Source organism: Otolemur garnettii, unplaced genomic scaffold (genome assembly GCF_000181295.1).
Source record: "Otolemur garnettii isolate 467f Iridium unplaced genomic scaffold, OtoGar3 scaffold00046, whole genome shotgun sequence".
Lineage (NCBI taxonomy): Eukaryota > Metazoa > Chordata > Mammalia > Primates > Galagidae > Otolemur > Otolemur garnettii.
In genome coordinates this window covers 11,049,254-11,049,652 of record NW_003852441.1, presented here as the reverse complement: position 1 = coordinate 11,049,652, position 399 = coordinate 11,049,254, and the positions used below count along the sequence as shown (strand labels likewise).

At 50.6% G+C, this 399-nt stretch overlaps 1 protein-coding gene across 1 annotated transcript in view; it reads right to left on the bottom strand.

Moving 5' to 3' along the window:
* The window catches only part of AURKB (aurora kinase B), a 2,779-nt gene extending 2,386 nt beyond the window's left edge, over positions 1 to 393 (bottom strand). The window contains exons 1-2 of the mRNA XM_023514018.1: positions 251 to 393; positions 5 to 150 (exon numbers count right to left, since the gene is read on the bottom strand). Coding sequence (XP_023369786.1) covers positions 5 to 150; positions 251 to 331 — 227 coding nt within the window. The 5' untranslated portion in view covers positions 332 to 393. The remainder of the gene's footprint in view (positions 1 to 4; positions 151 to 250) is intronic.
* Positions 394 to 399: the final 6 nt, after the last annotated feature.

The window sequence follows — 399 nt, the reverse complement described above, 5'->3', positions numbered from 1 at the left end:
CCTCAGGGAGGGGGCATGCACAGACCAGCCAAAGTCAGCAATCTTCAGCTCTCCCTTGAGCCCTAAGAGCAGATTCTCTGGCTTTATATCTCTGTGAATCACTTTCTTCCCATGACAGTACATCAGAGCATCTGCCAACTCCTCCATGATCTGGGAAGGTCAATGACAGGCAATCAGAAAAGGATAGACCTCTAGCTATATAAGCAGTGTACTCCCAGCCTCAAGTTCCCTGCTGGGACCCCGGTACCACCCTCCCTGACCGTGGCTGTTCGTTGCTCATCAAAAGTATGGCTTTTCTGCAGCTCCTTGTAGAGCTCTCCCCTGGGCGCATACTCCAGAATCAAGTAGATCCTCCTCCGATCATAAAAATAGTTGTAGAGACGCAGGATGTTGGGATGC